The sequence below is a fragment of the Zootermopsis nevadensis genome, unplaced genomic scaffold (assembly GCF_977971745.1).
Source record: "Zootermopsis nevadensis isolate Lab colony 2312 unplaced genomic scaffold, Znev_1.0 Znev_ptg000030l, whole genome shotgun sequence".
Taxonomy (NCBI): Eukaryota; Metazoa; Arthropoda; class Insecta; order Blattodea; family Termopsidae; genus Zootermopsis; species Zootermopsis nevadensis.
Window position 1 is genome coordinate 3,829,130 of NW_028259162.1, and position 17,591 is coordinate 3,846,720.

General features: G+C 37.7%; 2 protein-coding genes across 9 annotated transcripts in view; one reads left to right on the forward strand and one right to left on the reverse strand.

Annotated features, from left to right (window-relative positions):
• Positions 1–4,506: 4,506 nt before the first annotated feature.
• LOC110836192 (uncharacterized) overlaps positions 4,507–17,591 on the reverse strand; it is a 31,270-nt gene continuing 18,185 nt past the window's right edge. For 2 of the 7 annotated variants that reach the window (XM_022077105.2, XM_022077106.2), the window contains exon 13: positions 4,507–17,054. In XM_022077105.2, coding sequence (XP_021932797.1) covers positions 16,326–17,054 — 729 coding nt within the window. In that variant the 3' untranslated portion in view covers positions 4,507–16,325. The remainder of the gene's footprint in view (positions 17,055–17,591) is intronic. The other 5 variants (XR_015537966.1, XR_015537964.1, XR_015537962.1 and 2 more) reach the window with 5 other exon arrangements.
• LOC110836201 (dietary and metabolic glutamate transporter) lies at positions 4,627–14,661 on the forward strand. Of its 2 annotated transcripts, XM_087359103.1 has the most exons (11): positions 4,627–4,690; positions 5,471–5,536; positions 5,765–5,955; positions 6,548–6,784; positions 7,903–7,987; positions 9,057–9,274; positions 9,886–10,035; positions 11,269–11,401; positions 12,546–12,701; positions 13,132–13,217; positions 14,414–14,661. In XM_087359103.1, the coding sequence occupies exons 2-11, from the start codon at positions 5,500–5,502 to the stop codon at positions 14,588–14,590; spliced, it is 1,470 nt and encodes a 489-aa protein (XP_087215229.1). In that variant the 5' UTR covers positions 4,627–4,690; positions 5,471–5,499; the 3' UTR covers positions 14,591–14,661. The 2 variants fall into 2 exon arrangements, with proteins under 2 accessions (XP_087215229.1, XP_087215228.1); XM_087359102.1 differs by lacking the exon at positions 5,471–5,536 and having other exon boundaries at positions 4,630–4,690.

Below are 17,591 nucleotides of genomic sequence, written 5' to 3' on the forward strand. Positions count from 1 at the left end.
ACGTTCCAAGGTTGCAGTCAGAACATTACAGTACATAGAAGGCAGAGAAATGTCGCTGTGTCGTTTACACGTCCTCTCTGAGATGGCAGCACAAAATTATAAAACACGGTTTTGATGGAAGTGATTTCACTTCGCAGATTCAATGATTTTCCCCTATATTTCACTAAATATTCACAATTCCAAAAAAATTTTAAAAATAAAACTGCGTATATAAACGATGAATATACTTTGTGATGTCATATATCAATCTTACGTGCGACGCCGAGCATCACGACACCATCTACAACACAAAAGATATCGCAGATGTAATTAGACATCACTGAAGACTAAACTAGAAAAGCGACGCCCGGCGTCGCGACGCCTATTGTCACGACACCTGTACAAGACCCAGGAATGTGACTCGAAAGTTTTGGATAACTTTGATTTCAATTTTAGAAAAACGACGCATGGCGTCGCGACGCCGGATATTGCGACGCCCTATCATGGAGCCAAAGTTACAGATGATACATTTAGATATCACTGCTGATGAAACTAGAAAATCGACGCCGTGCATAACGAAGTTCTTGACGGACGTATTTTTACCGAAGACGCAAACCAAACCTAACATAACATAACCTAACCTAACTAAACCTAAATTAACCCAACCTAACATAACCTAACCTAACCAAACCTAACCTAACACAACCCAACCTAACCTAACCTAACCCAACCTAACCTAACCAAATATAACCTAACCCAACCTAACCTAACATAACCCAACATAACTTAACCTAACCTAACACAACCTAACCTAACCTAACCGGAACTATCCTAACCTAACACAACTCAACCTAAACCAACCTAACCTAACCTATCGTAATCAACGCCAGACGTCGCGACGTCAAGCATCACGACACCATCTAATAACACAAAAGATACCGCAGATGTAGTTAGACATCACTGAAGAAAAACCAGAAAAGCGACGCCCGGCGTCACGACGCCTATCGTCACGACACCTCCACAAGATCCAGGAATGTGGCTCGAAAGATTTGGATAACTTTCATTACAATATTAGAAAACCGACGCCTGGCGTCGCGACGCCGAACAATGCGACGCCCTAAAATGGCGACAAAGTTATCGCAGATGAATTTAAACATTACTGCTGACGAAACTAGAAAACCGACGCCGTCCGCCGTCATGCCAGATGAAGCATAACAACCTTCGTATAACATAGGGCACGATGAAAGAAAATCGACGCCGTACGTAAACGAAGTACTTGAAGAACGTATTTTAACCGAAGACGCCAACCTAACCTTACCTAACCTAACATAACCTAACCTAACCTAACCAAACCCAACCTAACCTAACCCAACCTAACCTAACCTAACCTAACCTAACTTAACCAAACCTAACCTAACCTAACACAACCTAACCTAACCTAACTTAACCCAACCTAACCTAACCTAACCTAACATAACTTAACAAAATCTAACCTAACCTAACCTAACACAACCTAACCTAACCTAAACTAACCCAACCTAACCTAACTTAAACAAACATAACCTAACACAACGAAACCTAACCTAACCAAACCTAACCTAGCTTAACCTAACACAACCTAACCTAAACTAACCTGAACTATCCTAACCTAACCCAACCTAACCTAAACTAACCTAACCTAAACAAACCTAACCTAACATAACCTAACACAACCTAACCTAACCTAACCTGAACTATCCTAACCTAACCTAACCTAACCCATCCCAACCTAAACCAACCTAACTTAATCTATCATAACTAACGCCAGGCGTCGCGACACCGAGCATCACGACACCATCTAATAACACAAAAGGTACCGCAGGTGTAGTTAGACATCACTGAAGACAAAAGTAGAAAAGCGACGCCCAGCGTCGTGACGCCTATCCTCACGAAACCAAAATAAGACCCAGGAATGTGACTCGAAATATTTGGATAACTTTGATTTCAATTTTAGAAGACCGACGCCTAGCGTCGCGACGCCGAACATTTCGACGCCCTAATATGGCGCCAAAGTTACCGCAGATGTATTTAAATATCAATGCTGAAGAAACTAGAAAACCGACGCCTGGCGTCGCGACGCTATCCGCCGTCACGCCAGGTGAAGCATACCACCCTACGTATAATGTTGGACACGATGATAGAAAATCGACGCCGTGCGTAACGAAGTTCTTGAAGGACGTATTTTTACCGAAGACGCCAACCTAACCTAACCTAACCTAACCTAACCTAAAATAACCTAACCTAACATAACCTAACCAAACCTAACCTAACCTAACACAAACTAACATCACCTAACCCAACCTAACATAACATAACCTTACCTAACCAAACCTAACCTAACCCAACACAACCTAACCTAACCAAACCTGAACTATCCTAACCTAACCTAAACGAACCCAACCTAACACAACCTAACCTAACCTATCGTAATCAACGCCAGGCGTCGCGACGTCGATCATCACGACACCATCTAATAACACAAAAGGTACCTCAGATGTAGTTAGACATCACTGATGACAAAAGTAGAAAAGCGACGCCCGGCGTCGCGACGCCTATCGTCACGACGCCTCCACAAGACCCAGGAATGTGACTTCAAACATTTGGATAACGTTGATTTCAATTTTAAAAAACCGACGCCTAGCGTCGCGACGCCGAACATTGCGACGCCCTAACATGGCGCCAAATTTGCCGCAGATGAATTTAAATATCACTGCTGACGAAAATAGAAACCGACGCCTGGCGTCGCGACGCCATCCGCCGTCACTCCAGATGAAGCATACCACCCTTCTTATAACGTTGGGCACGATGATAGAAAATCGACGCCGTGCGTAACGAAGTTCTTGAAGGACGTAATTTTACCGAAGACGCCAACCTAACCTAACCTAACTAAACCTAACCTAACCTAATATAACCTAACCTAACCAAACCTAATCTAACCTAACCTAACCCAACCTAACCCAACCTAACCTAACACAACCTAACCTAACCTAACATAACATAACCTAACCTAACCAAACATAACCTAACATAACCCAACCTGAACTATCCTAACCTAACCTAATCAAACCCAACCTAACCTATCGTAATCAACGCCAGGCGTCGGGACGCCGAGCATCACACCATTTAATAACACAAATGATAGCTCAGATGTAGTTAGACATCACTGATGACAAAAGTAGAAAAGCGGCGCCCGGCGTCGCGACGCCTATCGTCACGACTCCTCCACAAGACCCAGGAATGTGACTTGAAACATTTGGATAACTTTGATTCAATTTCAGAAAACCGACGCCTGGCGTCGCGACGCCGAACATCCCGACGCCCTAACATGGCGCCAAAGTTACCGCAGATGAATTTAAATATCACTGCTGAAGAAACTAGAAAACCGACGCCTGGCGTCGCGACGCCATCCACCGTCACCCCAGATGAAGCATGCCACCCTTCATATAACGTTGGGCACGATGATAGAGGAACGACGCCGTGCGTAACGAAGTTCTTGCAGGACGTATTTCTTCCGAAGACGCCAACCTAACCTAACCTAACCTAACATAACCTAACCAAACCTAACCAAACCTAACCTATCATAACCTAACCAAACCTAACCTAACCCAACACAACCTAACCTAACCCAACCTAACCTAACCTAATCAAACCTAACCTAACATAACCTAACCAAACTTAACCGAAAATAACCTAACACAACCTAACCTAACCTAACGTAACCTGAACTGTCCTAACCTAAACTATCGTAATCAACGCCAGGCGTCGCGACGCCGAGCTTCACACCATCTAATGACACAAAAGATACCGCATATGTAGTTAGACATCACTGAGGACAAAAGTAGAAAAGCGACGACCAGCGTCGCGACGCCTATCGTCACGACACCTCCATAAGACCCAAAAATGTGACTCGAAAGATTTGGGTTAACTTTGATTTCAATTTTAGGAAACCGATGCCTGGCGTCGCGACGCCCTAACATGGCGCCAAAGTTACCGCAGTTGAATTTAAATATCACTGCTGAAGAAACTAGAAAACCGACGCCTGGCGTCGCGACGCCATCCGCCGTCACGCCAGATGAAGCATACCACCCTTCGTATAACGTTGGGCACGTTGATAGAAAATCGACGCCGTGCGTAACGAAGTTCTTTAAGGACGTATTTTTACCGAAGAGGCTAACCTAACCTAACACAACTACTGCTGAGCACTACTTGAGAAAATGTATTGGGTCCAATTTCAGCTTCATGGTTACAAAGGGTTACATTAGATCCATATTCACAAAATATAAAATTAAGGAACAATTTTCAGTGCAGACTCCTGAATAAACTGTCATAAAAATCCATTCAACCGTTTCTAGTTTGTAAGGAGTTAAAATGAAAATAATATCAGGCTAGATAAGATAAGTACTGCACAGGCTTTCTATAAAGCTGCATGTAAATTTTAGGACCTTATATAACAGTATGCATACAAATAAACCACTCAAGGAGAGAAAATAACAGTTTAATGCTTTTATTACCATAAGCAATTCTATTATAAAGTCTTTTTGATCTGTTGATTACACTAAGCAATTAATATAATGGACTGATATATCCTTTCCAAGGTCATTTACATATCAACATCCTAGGGGAAGTATGTTAAAAATTCTCCACAAATTCTTCTCACAAGAAAGGACCACTGGTAGGTTTTGTGCACACTAGATAAAATAAGCAATTAAGTCTAATGTAAATCACTGTTTAATACAATTTTGTAAATTAAAATTGTTTGATATATTTTGGCAAAATTCTGCCATCCTCTGGGGCAAAACACAGTCATTATAGCACAGTGAGTATTAAGTAATTGGTGACATTAGTGAACATAATGGACAAAATATGTGCAAATTATGAATAATTTCACTGTATTATATTTACATACCAAATATAAATATAAAGAACATCAAGGAAAACTTCACTAGACATGATGATGAGTAAAAACCATGTAACCATCATCATTGCCTACATGACTTCGAAACTTCATATGGAGAAAGAACAATAATAACTTATCACAGTTTAATTATGTTATGTACCTATATTATATATCAATTATAAAACTTTTACCACCATACACATACCTCTGAGGATGGTGACATTTCATTGAAGCATGGTGGGCAAGTGTTAATTAAACTTAACATTTCAATTTCCTTTACATACTGGCATTTAGTTATTGTACACATATTTTGGGTTGAAAATAGTTGCACCTAACAGTCATTTATGAAATCTATAAAATTATTATATTCAATTAAAAACCACTAACATAAAATATATAGCATAAATTACTTACCCATATGTATCTCCTAAGGTTCTGTAAAAATTGTCAACTTAATCCACAGACATAATTTAACAATTGATTGATGTCTGTAAATGTGCAAACTTCCTGATACTCTGTATGCTAACTTTTTGCTTCACCTTTTTATTCTTATAGGAAACTTAATAATAAACTAAAACAGCAAGATGACTATTCTCCATAAACACAACAATGACATAGGAGGTAACTGCTAAAGTTAATACCTTAGAAATATAACCTTTAGGCAATGATTAATTTATTTCAGAGCCTTTAGAGGTAGGCATTTAAATAAGACTTTACTTAATTAAAAAGTATAGTTTTCTATAACACCAAGTAAATATATGGAGTGTCTGATCACAAGTCTTATGCTTCACAACTTTATACAGTTTCAGGCACTGATATGTTCCATTTAAATTTTGTCTTTCTTCACAGCTTGGATCCCAGCACGTGTTGTGCTGGGAGTCCTAGTATTTACAATCTCAGCTGCATCATGCATGCATGGTTCCAACATGGGGATCATAATTATTGACATGGTAGCTCCACCAACAACATCAATATTTGGTGACTCTAAGTGCAAACCTGGGAATGAAAATTTCCAAACCGATATTACACTACAACCTCAGGTATGTAAACCCACTTCTATCTTCATAATATTAAACAAATTAACTCCAGTTAACAGTCACTCAAATAATCACAAAATTCCCCACCTTTCACAGCAGCCAAAGATTTATCATTGTGTTCACAAGTCTTACACCAGTTTCTACCACGAGCCAGATTACCCAGTTCACATATTCTCAACATCTTTTTAAATATAAATTTTAATATCATTCTTCCATATACACTTGCATCTCCCATATGGTCTCTTCCCTTCAGGTTTTCTCACTACAATTCTGTATGCATTTCCTATATTTGCATGTATGCATGCTACATGCCCTGCCATCTCTTAACCATTTATTAAATAATGTTTGGTGAGGTGGTGAGAACTACACATAATGAATCTCATCATAAGGCAAATTTCACCATCTACCTGTCACTAGTCTCTCTTAGGTGCAAATATTCATCTCAGCACAGTTCTCAAATACCATCAAGATCAGAGACTAAATTTCATGTCTATATAAAAGAGAAAGTAAAATAATAAACTGAAGCATATTCTTGGACATCAAAAATCATTCTTGTGTGAATATGTGAACACAATTTTTCATATTCATGTTCCAGATAACTGAGAGGTACAGCTGGAATCAAGTCCTACAGTCTGTTATACTTGGAACTTACTATCTTGGATACAGCACAACACAGATCTTTGGAGGAATGCTGGTAGAGAACTTTGGAGCCAGAAGTGTGGTTCTTGTAACCTCTTTATTATCTTCTTTTTGTACTGCATTAATTCCATTATGTGCTCAAGGTCACTACACACTTGTCATACTGAGCAGGTTCATCATTGGTCTCTGTGGGGTAATCTATCAACATGTTTTTATTCATACTGATGTTATTAAAATGACACTTTAGTTGAAAAGCAAAACTTGTCCTTTAGCAGGATCCTAACAACAAACAGTGAGAATAGACATATACTATAACTATATTCTTCACATAAAATGCATCAGGTGAGGTCATAGCCATCTGTTAGTCTGCATATTTCAATTTGAAAACTGCCAGAAATTTTGATGGCATTTGAAATAAGAGAGTTTTTCAAGCTTTAATTAAAATCAGATAATTGCAATTTTGATTAAAATGAAACAATACTGACCATTTTACCTAAGACCCAAATGCATTTTGAAATGTACTTCACAAGTACCTCAATCAAACTCAACTTCATGAATGTTCTCAAAAATGGCTCATCATGAAAAGAATTTATATGTAATGTAATACATAGTTGTAATTAAGATCTGTAACTTTTTATTTGAAACATTTTTCAGTATGGTAAATATTTAATGAAATACTAGAAAAATAATTTATAGCCCTGTACAGTATGATCTATTTTACAACAGATTTGTATCTACATAAATGTAATCAAGCAGTGAGGTTTGCAACATGCCAAAGAATGCATTTGTAAAACAGTAAAACACAACTTTCCACTGTTGTTGTTGTTATTATTATTATTATTATTTAGGTTAATGTTATATCACCTCAGACTGCATTTATTTTAATTAGGTTTCATATTGTAAGCATGTTTCATGTAAATTGATGTGCATCAAAAAACAATAATTTTTTCACCCACCTATGAAGAGAAGTACCCTCTCAAGATGAAGTATATAGCTGAACACAAATTTACCAATAGCAAACATTAAAGCATCTGTCATAAAACTGTTTATACATTGCCCTTTTCATTCATTAATATTGTACTAAGGACCCTTTCATTCAATAACATTGCATAAACTGCACAAACTATGTAAATTCAAAGACAAATAGTAAGATCATTAATAATGTTGAATAGATGTCAAAATAAGCACAAACTATTTAAAAATACTCACAGAAAGAATGAAAGACCAGTCCTTCTAGTCTTTATTGGCATGTACATGAACCACTTGATGAGAACAATTTTTATGTATATTCATGTGTTATTATCTGCTCAGGGTGCCATGTACTCTGCTACGCATGCTGCAATTGCCCACTGGAGTCCACCCAATGAAAAAAGCAAATTTCTCTGGTGCACAATAGGTAGGTGTAGTTAAAATGTATTTCAAATAAATACTAAATTCTTTATTTTGAATTTCATCCTTCATCAGTTGATTACAATTATTAATCACAACATTTCAAAGGATGTATTGTCCTTCATATTCAGACATCAAAAAAAAGGGGGCACTTATTCTGTTCAATCCACTAGATGAAACTACTCCTGTTGAATAAATATTTTAACTGAAAAAGTAAACTGCATGTACTTTATTTTCTTCTAGATTATTTAACAAGTGTGTCACTTTAAAAGAATACTGATTGATGGTATCAGATGACAAAGTACCAAGCTGAATATTTGGACATAAGGAAAAATTATGGTAGGATGAAGAAAATTATGTAATGAAGAACTCATATGTATTCTTCATCAAGTAATATTATAGTGATCAAACCAATGAGGATTAAATGGGTGAAAAATGTAGCATGCATGGTGGAAATGAGAAATGCATACAAAATTGTTGTCAGAAATTCTCAAGAGAAGATGTCACTTGGGAGACCTAAATGTAAATGGGAGGATAATACTAAAATGTGTTTTAAAAAATAATGTGTATGTGTGGACCAGATTCAACTGCCTGAAGATAATTTTCAGTTGCAGAGTTTAGTGAACACAGTAATGAATAATTGGGTTTCATATAGAGTGGCAGAATTTCTTGGCTGATTGGGCAACTGTTATCTTTTCAAAAAACAGCCTACACCATGGAATTTGTTAGCACTGACTTAGCATGCATGACAACACAATCATATTTTTTTCATTGTGTGGAAGCTCCCATACTCCATGAAGTTTACTATATTCCTTGCTGATATTGTATGCCTTATTAATTGCTCAGATTACATAATGTCAACAAATACATAAAGAAATTAATGACAAAAAGGGAGCAGCCATAACTTATTTTATAAAACTATCTTAGTGCTTGCCTGAGGTGAGGAAAGCCAAGAAAAACATTAAATCAGAATAGCCAGTTCCTGGCTGGAATTCAAACTGAGTGCCCGCCATATGTGAAACATGTACTTCCACTCTGCTGTTTCAGTTCAGCTTACAATATAATATGTGACACAGGTGGAACATTTGGAACAATGGTGGCATTTCCACTGTGTGGAGCCATTTTGAACTTCTTGGGCTGGCAGGCTGCTTTCTATGTCACATCAGGATTGATGCTAATTGTTTGCTTAGCATGGTCTTTATTCATGTACAACACACCGCAAGAACATCCCCAAATAACACAGGATGAACTGCAGTACATACAGAATGCCAATGGATACATTTCCAAAAATAGGGTAAGCTTCAAAAATGTTATAACTTTTGATCAGTTTGTGACTAAAACCACAGTCTTAATTATTTTGTCATTTTCCTCCATTATATGCTAGAAGATACTTGTATTAATTGAATCTTCAGTATAAATAGTATGTCACTATGATTTACAAGCTGTCTCCTATGTAGGTCCCTGAATTAACTTTCATCATATCATAGGATGAGGTTCCCCATCACCTCCCCGGTAATGTCATTGTTTCACTACTGTTCACATACCATAATCAGTTTTAAATCTGTAACTTCTCACATGTCACTTCACCTGTTTCCTGCACTAAACCAACAGCCAGGATACCAAACCTGACCATGATGCAAAAACAAGATTGAAACAATGACTGGAAGAGACAGGGCATTAACTTTTCTTGGCATGGGATATAAAAGCTCATCTTAGAGCAACAGAGACTTGCACAAAGATTGACAATGTTTTATCCACAGCAAGGATTCAGTAAATCATTTCACCATACCTTCAATGTCTTGTAAACTTATTTTTATTGCCTATTGTGCTTTACTGTATAATCTTTCATCAGTAAAACATCATGTTTCAGAACCTTTAACTTAACTATTTCTTTTTTATTTCCAGAAACCAAAATTCCCAGTAAAGAAGGTGTTCACATCTGTTCCTGTCATAGCATTGGTGATTCTTCAAATTGGTGATGTCTGGGGGCTATTCCTTGCAGCAAATTACGGCCCCAAATTCATGAAGGAAGCTTTGGGATTTGATCTCCTATCTGTAAGTCATGTCTACTTGTAACAAGCAAACCTTCATCACAATTCAAGTGAGTTATAAATCTACAAGCACATAAAAGGTAATGTTACAGAGATATCTCTAATGCTCAAGCACCATATCATTAAGATATGCAAATAAAGTCAGTACAGTGTAGAAGTGAGTGCTTAAGTTCATGCTCTAGCCAAGAGAAAAAGCCTCTACTACCCATTAATAGAAAGGCTATGTGTAAGGCTCCAGAGGACTGAATGACCTATCATGTCTTGCCATTATCTCTACATCAAATTATGAATGTCAACACAAGCTAAGCTACATCAGCCATATATCACAGTTTATGCAATTCAACTGGCCATGTGTTGCAATAGCATACTGCTATAAAGTAAAGCTTTAGCAGTGACTGCAGTTAATGAAAGATTCTCGGGTTACAAGCCACCTCACGTGGCTTGTAACCCGAGAAACTTTCATCAACATACTGCTAAATTAAAACAAAGGTCTTTCATTATTATTTCAAAAAGCTTGTATGTCTTAAAATGTGCTATTGTCAGGATGACGTTGCCAAATACAAAAAATACATAACAAAACGTTACATTCATACATGCTTCACGTTCTCTTCAGTTATAAGTTAGGTCCTCATATTTCACTGTAATCACTTATAAAAAAGTTGTTTAGGGCTTCAGCTCCAGAACAATACCAGATGTTTCTATTTCATCCTATTTTTTCACGTATTTACCAGTATATCTAACAAACTCCATAAAGCACAGTCCTTACTGAAAAGCCAGTAGTAGCTCAGTTTGTCAAAATATACCCCTCATTTTATGAAATCCAAAGGTTCATTAGGGTTCCTAACAGCCCACCACTGGTCCCTGTCCTGAGCCAGATGAATCCTGTCTACCCTCTCACCTGATATTCTTAAGATCTATTTTAATAGTATCCTCCCATGTATCCCAAAGTTCTTCCAAGTACTCTCTTCCTTAGGTTTTTGACAAAAAGACTTGTATGCTTTTCTCATGTCTCCTAAGTATATAAACAGCCCATATCTCATCCTCTTTGACTTCATCTTCGTAACATTTGGTTAAGAAAACAAGTTATGAAACTCCTCATTTGTGTTCATTTTTCTCACCACAAATTTGAATGTTCTTCAACTCTCATAGGTCAAATCCCATTCCACGCTCAAGCAAGATCAAGATAAAAACATTCCTGCATCCATTTTAAAGTGAGCTGCTCAAAAATTTGTTTCAGACAGGAGGATTAGCTGCACTGCCTCACATGTCTCGATTAATATTTTGGACAATCTTCAGTGCTGTAACAGACAGCATCCATGCAATGAAACTGATGTCTATTACACGCCTGAGGAAAACAATGACCATCTTCTGTAAGCCATATAAATATTTTATAACAGTCCTCATTACAGAAAAAAGGTTCAATAAGCACCATATGAGAAATATTTGGCCTAGTTATGTAGCCATCACAAGAACTGAGACATGCATCTCACAGAGTCATGAAGCATCACAATCTGTTCTCAAAGACTTCTGTAGTCTGCTGATAAGATCAGTCACCCACAGCCTACTGCACTTCATCAGAAATTGAATTGCTTCCTTTTAATGCCTTGTTCAAAGGCACAAAAATAAATCAAGCAGTCCCTGTAGACTTAAGACAATAAATAGCCTTATTTTGTCATATGTCTGACACTCAATTCTTCTCATATGGGAGACTTGATGTTTCACTTAGATTACTTCAACTCTAACACAGTGGTATTACCATGCTCCAGCACTACCTACATGGTGGGTGGGTTTCTGTTGTGCCTAGATTTCTGGTAATTGTTCCCAGAAGTTTCTACCATACCTCCCTTCCACAATGTGGAGATTTTTTAGTCAGTGAGTGGTAAAATGCTACATGTAAAATTCATACTCTCATAAGTAAATCTTAGATGTCTTATCATATTCCACTTATGCTAAATGGTTAATTGGAAAAATGATGTAGTACTTAAGGAGTTTTTAATATATTTCAAAATATTTCTAGTTTCCTAAATTTTCAAACTATAATACTAACAATATATCATGTTATGTCTACAGGTCAATTAGTGAAATAAATCCATAAGACTTCTCATCGACTCAATTTGCAGAGCACATTTCTAATAATGGGAAGCTGTATGGTGTAAGTGTAAATTTATAACCACAATGCCAAAAATTAGTAGAGTGGTTAGCTCTACTGCCTCATATTCTGGAGGTCCTGGGTTCAAATCTCGGCCCTGATACCGGCTACCTTGAGTTTTCGTGGTTTTCCTCAGTCCCTCCAGGCAAATGCCTGGGAAGTAAATTAAATTAAGCCACAATCGCTTCCTTGCAGATCCTCTTTAATTCAGTACTCACTGTCATCCTCTCATCTGACGCTATCTAATCTAGATACTGAAAGGGTCATTAAATAAACTATAAATACATAAATAAATAAAATATAACCACCACCAGTCAAATTATGTGAACAACGGGAAATGTAAACACTGAATTACTGGCTTACAGCTCACCTGGTACCAGCCATCTTCTTATTCTTGGTGGGCGAACTGGGCTGCATGCCATACATTTCCATTATGTGCCTTGTACTTTGTCTGGGGTTCAATGGCGCTGCTGTAGGCAGTTGCTTAGCCAATCCTCATGACTTGACTCCCAATTTTGCAGGTAGGTAACAGTAAACCATGTAGATTAGGTGCAAATAGCACAGGATATGAATAACTTGCAGTATTTATAAAGTCAAATATAATGAAAAACATAAAATCAACACTAAATTAAGAGAATTCACAACATTTCAAAATATTAAGCTTATTAAAATCCTAACAAATATGCCACATATGTAAATAAGTCATGGTTTATACTACACAAGCATCAACATATGCAGCATGGGATCAATTGGGAAGGATCTGGCCAATACTTGCACTTCAAAAGTAGTCATGTCCATATGGCAATGTAACCTTTATTCTACAGGGAAAAATGGATTTAGAGCACTATACTATGGAGCTCCAAGCCAGACTGTAACTGTGGGGTTAATAGTTTAGTAGCATGGTAGTGTGATGCAAGGCCATTTTATGAAAGATTGTATTCTCATTTTCAGGTACAATATTTGGCATACAAAATGGTGTAGCTTCCATATTCAGTGCAATGTCAGGCTTCATAGTGGGTGCAATAACTAAGGAGAAGGTAAGTGCCAAACTTAGGGAACCTAGTTGGACATCCTGAAGTACATTTATAAGCTGTGAAATTTTCAAGTTAAATAATATGAATGTCATATGAATCATCTTGCAAATATTTTACAAGTTTTCCATTGTCAGTAGCATGGACCAAAACCAATTATAATCATTCAGAAGGGCAGCATCTTCCTCCCCAACCCTAAAAAACCTAATTTCAGCACCACTTCTACAAGCATTTAATTAACACAGGTGTGCAACAGACAAAAGAAACTGCCTGAATGATTGCATTAACAGAAGAAATGCTAGAGTACAATAATCATTTATGTTCAAAATTAAATATGCAAAAAGGTTTCGGTCCCTTTGTAACACATCTCACTGCAAATCTGGTATACAGCTTGTTTACTTTAGCCTCCAGGTCAAGAGCAAGCATTAGAAGCACTCAGTTAACTAGGCTCATTTTATGTTTCTAGATGATTATCATGCACAATTTAAAAATTTAACAATTTCAAAACAAAAAATCTCTAAAATTATCAAAAAGCTTCATTATAGCTATACATCCGTTGTCCAACAAATACCGTAACCTATTTACACTTTCATCCACCAATATTTTAAATAACCTAACATCACCCAGTATGAAAAAATGTTGCCAGTGGGTTAAGAAGTAACAATGGGGTTACCTACAATGGATGCTGTGGCTGACAAGTTTTGGAAAACTTACTCTTTGCACAGTATACTGATGTCCATGACTAAGATGGAAGGCAGAATGATGAACAATTACATATATGTGCAGCCCAGTCATGAAATTCTTAAGAAAGAAAAATTCCTTTGTAACCCTAGAAACTATCAATTTTGAAGGGTTCTGATGATGGTGTAATACAATCTGGATTGTTGGTTGGGTTTTTGTACCTAGCCCGTCTTCTGATGTTATAAAACACATAATGTTTCAAGAACTGGATCTATCCTCATCTTCAGGTGTAGTGAATGGGACACTTACTCTGTGGGGGACCAGTGATACTGTGTCCAGTGACTGGGATTAGCTCATTGTAATGGACCCCACAGAGTAGGTGTCCCCTTCACTACACCTGAAGATGAGGACAGACCCAGTCCTCAAAACACTGTGTTATGTGTTTGTATGTGATGTGTTAGAACATTGGAACTTTCAGTTCCTTCATAAAGAGATGTGGAATTACACACTGTCATTTTCAGAATGGACTGGCAGAATGGAAGATCATCTGGGAAACTGGCGCAGCAGTATACATATTTACTGCTATATTGTTCTTCATGTGGGGAACTGGTGAAAGACAAGAATGGAATGACAGTGGTGATTCTACAGTGCCTGAAGATAATTCTAAGGCTGCATCTCAACAAACACCAGAAACATAAATAGCAGAAAAACAAAATCACCAAAAATGATTATTCAGAATTAAAACCATATTAAACATAAATAAGATTTAGTTGCACTGATTATTCAAATTTAAGATTAAAATGACAACTATTTTACTATGGTAGATATTACATAGAAATAGTTAAGTAAATGAGAAACACAAAAGTCTGATCATGATATTCCATCATCCATCAGGGTGATGATAATGATGGAGGCAGTTTACCAACATTTCAGAAGTACTTGCTGCCTCCATCCTCGTTGCCCTGATGATAGAAGCAGCAGTACAGTTAAAAAACCTAGGGATACACAGGCCAATCACAGCGGCTATGCATGGTCTAAGGTATGGGGTTTGACAGCTGGTATTGTGGGTTCAAATGACAATCAGGGCACGAATGTTTGTCCATGTCTTTCTGTGTTGTGCTGTCTTGTGTACTGTAATCCCTCATCCAAGGAGTCCTACCAACTGTTGAGAATATGGTTTCAAACCTTCCATAAGGATGTGGCCTAGGTTCCCCAAGAACAGTAGAGTCACAGATAAGAAATAAAGGTTGTGAAGACGTGACATGGACTGTGCTGGCTCTGGACAGGACCAAAACACAGACTAACATGAAGATGGTGATAAATAGTCAACATAACAAAGAATATCTTCAAACAACATGAATCACTATCAAGACAATCCTGCAAGATGGAGGAAAAGAGGCATAGCTGAGCATTTCAGACTTTTCATTAAATAACTAGGAATGAAGCACCAACTGGAACAGCTGAAGATATGGGGCCCTTATGTCAACATTATGTATATTTGTAAAATTACCTCTGCAAAAGCAACATGCCACAGAGACATATAGATGATGTGCAGATAAAGATAGACACATTCTCCACTTTAGTAACAAGTAACACCAAAGGTCAGTTTTACACTCACACAAATATACCCTCCAGAGAAAGAGCCTCTAAATGATTCTGAGAGGAGACTACATCAGTTCCTGAGATATTCTGGAAGTGTTAATGAGGAGGAAAGACCCAGTGCTCTTACTGTGATTTAAACCCTGGCTGTCTATTCCACAGCCAGTCACATTACTGACTGATCTACCATGAACCTATGCTCACATGCAGCCATCAATTTCAAGGATGGGCACATTGTCGAGATGGTCATATAATGAAATCAGGTGGGTACAGATTCAAAATGTTAAAACTGTATTCCAATACCAGATATTAGAAAATGGTGGAACTTTGGTGGCACAATTTTCATGGCTAACAAATACTTCAATCTCAAAAAAAAAAAACTTCACTTGAACCACAAAAGTGACTATAACAAATGTGAAAACAATATAATAAGTAATGTTCTAACCAAGTTGCACTATAAAATGTAAAGATACAATTTTTATTATATGTATTTATTTTCACAATGTTACAATATAAAATTAATTGTCTAAACTTCATTATGTGAGATTTAAATAAGTTCTTACAATAGCATTTTCTAATAAAAATGCATTTATATATAAATATATATATTTAAGTGTTAAATATTTATTAATGACAACAAAACGGCCTCATAAAAAACAAGACAAGACTAGAATGCAACATACAAGAAGCTCTTGCATGCCATGTTTTTGCTATCATCATACATTTATAAAATAACCCACTAAGTGGATGGATATCAGTCTTATTTTTTTTAATCAGGTTTGAACTGGGGCAGATTCCACACTCTAAGGCACAGTATTTTGTTACTTCCACAGTTCAGAACTGTATGCGGTACTTACCAGTGCCTGGCACTGACCTAGCACTACTGCTGTCAGCAGAATTTGGTTTGTTATCCCTTGTAAGAGAAGAACCCCTCCTGGTACGAGGACCAGGAATCAGCCTTAATTTTGAGTCATCTCCTCCAGCCTTCACTCCATTTGTGTTTCCTCCCTGTCCTACCCGTGATGTACTACCAGCTTTCCCAATGGAACGACTTTCACCATCACTAAGACGTCCATACTCGCCTAGCTTCCTTGGAGGTGGGATGTGGGAGCGTGCTGGCGATTCTCGCCCCTTTGGTCCTGTCACATCTGATCCTTCACATGATGTTGCAGGTGTCTTCCTTCCTTCACCATCACTGAGTCGACCATATTCCCCTAACCGACGCTCCTTGCCTCCTGCAGGTTTGTGTGTTCGCCGGGGACGCGGCAAGGAACTAGGAGGCAGGCTGCCTGATCGGTTACGATTGTTTGGGGGACCTCCTCCTAAGCATGATTCTTGCATCCTTTGCTGCTGTGAACTACGACCTTGCTTCTCCAGCAATAGAATTTCTTCAGGTCGTCCCTGCTCATAACGATTAGGTACTAAACCTTGTAGAAAACCAGGTTCAAATAAGTGATGATGGGGTGATGCACCCCCTACACCCGCCAGTAATGGCTTGGGTAGTTTTCCTTTTCGCGGCGTAGTGCTTGTATTAGAGAATCCTGGAAAACAGCAAAGACCGCGCTGAAAAGGAAGAAAGAAAGAGAAACAAGAGTTGGGACGGTCCAGGAACCATGATGAACGGTTAAGGTTAGTGGCACACCACACTGCATGCGCCAGTCAGGCAGGTTACATGAGGGAGAGCTGTGCACATTCTGTTCATACACGGTGCAGCAAAAAATCACACAAGGCAACACAGAGCTTATTTGTTTTCATAACCCCCATAATTACTGTAGATGGTGGTAATATTAGAAATCTAAGGCTAAAATTACATTTCATTTCTGAAACATGAAACCCTTTGCATGCAGAATGAGTTCAGTATTTACTCACACAACCTATTCTCTTGCATTTTTCATCCACATAATTTTCCCACCTGGTATGCTTCCATCACTGGATTTTTAAAGTAAGCAAACTGCATGTTTAGAATCTCTCTTTTCAACATATAACTACCATTTTGATTAAACTGAGTTACTAGCCATAAAGGATGAAGAAGTTGCCTAACATTTTTTAATTTACAATAAGGTAAATGGAAAATGTTCCTGCACTTCACTTCTTATGTAA